This window comes from Bidens hawaiensis, unplaced genomic scaffold, assembly GCF_021521415.1.
Source record: "Bidens hawaiensis isolate Kalapana, Puna unplaced genomic scaffold, B.hawaiensis_p1.1 tig00018048_1, whole genome shotgun sequence".
NCBI lineage: Eukaryota > Viridiplantae > Streptophyta > Magnoliopsida > Asterales > Asteraceae > Bidens > Bidens hawaiensis.
Genome location: NW_027492727.1, coordinates 145,785 through 151,063, shown reverse-complemented (window position 1 = coordinate 151,063; position 5,279 = coordinate 145,785). Strand labels below are relative to the sequence as shown.

The following is a 5,279-nucleotide window of genomic DNA, read 5'->3' as shown; positions in this document are numbered from 1 at the left end:
GAGAGGCCCGTTGCCCCACTCTGGCCAGACTATGTTGTCTTAACCGGGCCCACGTTGGCTTCAGAGTTTGACTGGGAAGTTTGTTGGTTTTTGTAATGGATACATACTTTTGCAAACCGAAAAAGAACATTGAATACCAAGTACAAACATGCGAAACGGTTGAAACGATGATTTCTGATTTAGGTAATCATAGATTATATATCAAATAAAAGCACACAAAAAGATTAGGTTTTAGAGCCTCCAAATTGATAAAGTTTGAATCTTTACTCAAAAAACATGTGGCAAGAACTTGGTAAGAATCCATGTGTACACCACTGCAAACATTGCACCAACCGGGATTGTAACGGCCCATGAAGTAACGATTTCCCGTACGGTTTCGGCTCGCACACTGTTAAGTCCTCTAGCAAACCCAACTCCCATAACAGCCCCCACAAGAGTATGTGTAGCAGATATAGGAAGTCCAAGTTTTGATGCAAATAGTACGACCGAAGCAGCCGCAAACTCGGCTGCAAAGCCTCGTGTAGGAGTCAACTCTGTAATCTTTTTCCCAATAGTAGCAATTACTCTGTATCCCCAAATCATAAGCCCTGCAACAATCCCGAACCCACCCCAAGCAAGAACATCAAGCGGGATCACGATTTCGCCCCCCGTGGCCGTGCCTTGCAGTATAGAAAGAGCTGCAGCTAACGGGCCGATGGCATTCGACACGTCGTTTCCACCATGTGCGAATGACATGAAGCAGGCTGATAGAATCTGCATGTCACCAAACACGCCGTATACTATTTCTAGTTGCGTCCCCGTGGGGCCCGCAATGTCCGATAGGAACCCGAGGTTTTTAGGAGTTGACTCTTCTTCGTGTGACTCGTGGTGGGTTGACTTTGCTTTTTCTAGGAGGTGACCGAGCTGTTTTCGGATGACGTTGTTGACTATAAATGCGCCTAGTACGCCACATCCTAAGGCTTGGGCTAAAGCTATTGGTAGTTTACCGCTTAGTGGAAAAGCTGCGAAAGTTATTGCTGTGACACCCAAAAACACAGCAATAGGCGCGGAGGCTGCAGCCGCTTCTCCAGGGTTTGGAGCACTGTAAACAAACTAAAAATATAACATAAATTTGGTTAAAAATACGTACAAATGCTACTAAAACCGACAAATCCTGCATGTCAAAACTCAAAAACAAGTCATTTTTGCTACGGGTCAGATTGACCCAAAACTTTTTGTACAAAATTTGTAAAACTTTAAAAGAGTAAAATGCAGTTTTCGTCACTGTTGTTAATAGTTTCAAATTTGCGATTTTCGTCCTTGTGGTTTCATTTCACTTGCAATTAAACCCGAACTCATTAAGCTCGTTAAGTCTGGTCGTTAAACCCATCAGCCTACCCATTACATGAGGGGCAATATCCTTTTTTTTTCCCAAATACACCCAGCCCCTCAAGTGAGGGGGCTTGCGAATTACAACTGGGGTTTATTTGGGGAGAAGGACAAAAATACCCCTCAGGCACGCTGATAGGTTTAATGACCAGACTTAATGGGGTTAATTAATTTGGGTTTAACTGCAAGTGAAATGAAACCACAGGGACGAAATCGAAATTTGAAACTATTGGACTAGAGTCGCAGATTTAGACAAACCATAGGGACGAGAACCGCAATTTACACTAATAATCATTAGAACAACTCTTAATGGCGGATGCATTAAAAAAATATACGTTTTCTTTGTTTTTTTTTTAACTCGACCGACCCATTTGACACGTTAGAGATAAATCATAACCGAATCAACCCATTCACAAATAAATGGATCAAAATTTCCAGATTCATGTTTACACTTTTATTAGGTGTTCAAAGATTTTGGACACCTGGTTAAGTCACAATAATCACTTTCAAAACGCGCGTCACCATAACATAATATAAAAAAAAAATCATTTCAAGTATTAGTAGGTTGTAGTTGTACATACCCTGCGGATGCATTTGTACACAAGAAAGGATACTACTGCACCAAGAATAGGGGATATAACCCAAGATGATATCACCCTCGCTAACGAGCTCCAGAAAACTGCACCGGGCCCACCATACACGAGTCCAAACCCAACCATAGATCCTACAATACAGTGTGTAGTCGACACGGGCCACCCGTAAAATGATGCAACCTGACCAAGACCAAAAAAGTCAACATTTTTTTTTGTGTAAAAGGACAATTGCATCTCATTTAGTTTAGTTTAAGGATCTATTTTATTCTAAGAATATATGTGTTTTGACTTATCCTAGATTTTGGTAAGTTAAATGTTTTCACCAGGGTATGCATTATTTTAACATGTAACCTAAGCAAGACCTGAAAGTCAACATTTTTCCTGTATAAAAAAAATCAAAATGCAGGTCCCTAGTTTAGTTTAAGTATCTTTTTAGTTCTAGGAATAAAGGATTTTTAGATATATCAGTGTTTTAAAAACCGGTTTAAACCGGCTAGTTGAACCGGTTAAACCGGATTTTGCACAGTAGGCCGGTATTTTGAGTCCCGTATTTTTGGCCGGATTGATAGAACATCGTACCGGCGGTTTTTTTCTAAAATACTGGTTTTTACTGGCAAACTGGTTTTAAGTCCGAGAAATTTTGATATTTGCGACCCATATTTTTTCAAAATTACTTTTAACCCAACAGTTAACATTCAAACGTGTAAACTTTAGGACTATTTTTTAAAATTGAGTGCTTTTGTATTATTTTTTTTAATATGGAATAATGGATTAACTTTTGGATTATTTTTTGTTATGGAATCATTTACTTTTGGGTTATTTTTAAATTAAAGTTGCATTTATACGAAATTATAATGTAAACTATTTAACCAGTTGAATCTCCCGGTATATCCCAGTTCAACCAGTGGTACCATTTTTTAGCCCAATCAGGTACAAATAAAATACCGGTTTTTAAAACATTGAGATATATACAAAATATTGATTAAATTTAAAATGTTTGACACAGGTAAGTGCTATCATAAAATGACACAATCTGAGCAAGATCCAAAAGGTCAACATTTTTCTTGTATAAATAGTCAAATGCAGCTCCTAATATTGTATATTGGTAGATCCAAAATTTTTGACCAGGGTATGCACTATCATAAAATGATGCAAAACCTTAGCAAGACCCGAAAAGTCAACATTTTTCCTGTATAAAAAGTCAACTCTGGCTCCCTAATTTAGTTTTAAGGATCTTTTTAGTTCTAGGATTAAAGGGTTCTTTAGATTCATCCTAGATATTGGTGAATCCAAGATTTCGGACCGGAATATGCACTGTCATTAAACGATGCAACGTGAGCGATATCCTAAAAGTCAACATTTTTCATGTATAAAAGATCAAATGCAGCTTCCTAATTATAGTAATGATTTTGTTTCTAAGAAATGAAGGGTACTTTAGAACTATTTTAGATATTGTTGGATCCAAGATATTCTTACCAATTATCATCATCATCGTACTCAGTAAATCCCACCAATAGCAAAGCTATGGTAGAGTCTGAGGACGGTAAGATAGTAGTTTTGCATCAAGCCTTGGACATAAGGCACATAACACTCAACCATTGGGACACTCGCTGATTGGTGCATGTACCCTTGTCTTTCGGCTATCAACGCCACCACATGATACCTGATTAACTTTCCGCCACTTTTAACGTTATTTTCATGAGATTAGTAAAATGACGTCAAAATTAGTGCAATTTTACTTTAGCCCACCCGGGGTTCACACATATATATACATTATATGCGTGCACCGCAAGGTGAAGATCACAACTGTATTTATTTAACTTGATATCATAAGGTGAAGATCACATTTGATCCTAAGCAGTTAATACGAAAAAATATCAGATATCGGTCAAGGACCGATATTTAGTATATCAGTTTTCACGGTGGGATATCGGTAACTTTAATAATATCATGTAAAAGTCATATATATAGCAATTTAACACTAATAATTCAGTATACTCTCCTACCATTAACAAATTAACCTTTTGCAACTTGCAAAACACTAACAATCGTAGCAAGTGGTAACTGATTAAGACTTAAAACACTGATATCGGGAATAGGAATATCAGTGATATATCAGTCGAATAGTCAATGTCTCTTATATTATCAGTACCAATATTCTGACCGATATTTTACCTGTAACCAAGTACCCGCAGCCGCTAGAGACGACAACAACCCCGCAAAAAGCAAAGAATCCTTCCCTTGAAAAACATTAGGAACAAGGATCCCTTTCTGCATTGTACTAGTCACATGCCCCCCCATCAACAACGCGCCCGAAAACTCCAACACTGCTGCCGTTAACACAGCCTGCCTAAGCGTCAACGCCCCGGACCCCACCGATGTCCCCATGGCATTCGCCACATCATTCGCCCCAATATTCCACGCCATAAAGAACCCAAACAACAAAGTTGCATATGACAATATTTTTATTTTTAAACTTATACTTTGTGTTAATGTTTTCATAAACAATGGTAAACTTAAAGCAGCCACTGCTATGCATATAGGTATAGCTGCAGCTGTGTGTGATGATAAGTTAAATGCTTCAGCCATACCCTGCACTTCTTTAACATGTTGTTTAGCATGTTCATGATCATGAGTTTGTTCGGATAATGAAGCGAATGGGAGTGTGGTTTTTCGATATGTTTTCGAGGTTTTCGGGTTGGGAAATGGGAAAGATGAGTTGGGTGTGTTTAAAAACAAGTCTTTTTTAGGTTCTTGAGTGAAAACAACATGGTTTCTATGTTTTGGTAAGTAAAGATTTGAATTAAGGAACAAGAAGTTTGAATGTGTGATTGAGTTTCTAGTGGAAGAAAAACAGTATGAAGATGTAGTCATGGTTTGTGGATAAGTTTTTAGAGAATATGCTGAATGTTGTTAAAGAATAATAATAATAATAATAATAATAATAATAATAATTCAGCCAGTGGCCATTGAGGGTGGTGGTTAGGAGGAGATGTGGTAGTTGAAGGAGGAAGAGGTTATTTTGCAACTAAAAAAATAATAATAAATTTATTATTAATATTATTATTATTATTTTATTATTATTATTATTATTCATTTTTTTAAAAAGATTTATTTGATGATCTTTTTAAGAGCATATTGTGGTCCTGGTTGGTTTGTGGATGTTGTTGGATTTGTTGATGTGCCACCTTTTGAAATGAGTGGTGGTTATGTACTCGTGAAGCTTGATGGCTTAACCAACCAAACACACACAAGTTTTATTTGTGTGTGTTTTGTTTTTTTATTTATTTATTTTTTTGAATTGTATTTATACCCATA

At 37.1% G+C, this 5,279-nt stretch overlaps 1 protein-coding gene across 1 annotated transcript; it reads right to left on the bottom strand.

The window, feature by feature from the left end:
- Positions 1-221: 221 nt before the first annotated feature.
- On the bottom strand, positions 222-4,938 carry LOC143555328 (inorganic phosphate transporter 2-1, chloroplastic-like). Its single transcript, XM_077044896.1, has 3 exons — positions 4,137-4,938; positions 1,950-2,141; positions 222-1,092 (listed from the first exon to the last, which is right to left on the bottom strand). Exons 1-3 carry the CDS (start codon positions 4,833-4,835, stop codon positions 268-270), a joined length of 1,716 nt encoding a protein of 571 aa, XP_076901011.1. The 5' UTR covers positions 4,836-4,938; the 3' UTR covers positions 222-267.
- Positions 4,939-5,279: the final 341 nt, after the last annotated feature.

Excerpts from the sequence above, each read along its gene's own strand:
- LOC143555328 (XM_077044896.1), bottom strand. The coding sequence starts at position 4,835 with ATGACTACATCTTCATACTGTTTTTCTTCCACTAGAAACTCAATCACA. Across the intron at positions 2,142-4,136 it reads CTGCGGGTACTTGGTTACAG|GTTGCATCATTTTACGGGTG; the intron begins GTAAAATATCGG and ends GGTCTTGGTCAG. Across the intron at positions 1,093-1,949 it reads TGTACAAATGCATCCGCAGG|TTTGTTTACAGTGCTCCAAA; the intron begins GTATGTACAACT and ends TTATATTTTTAG.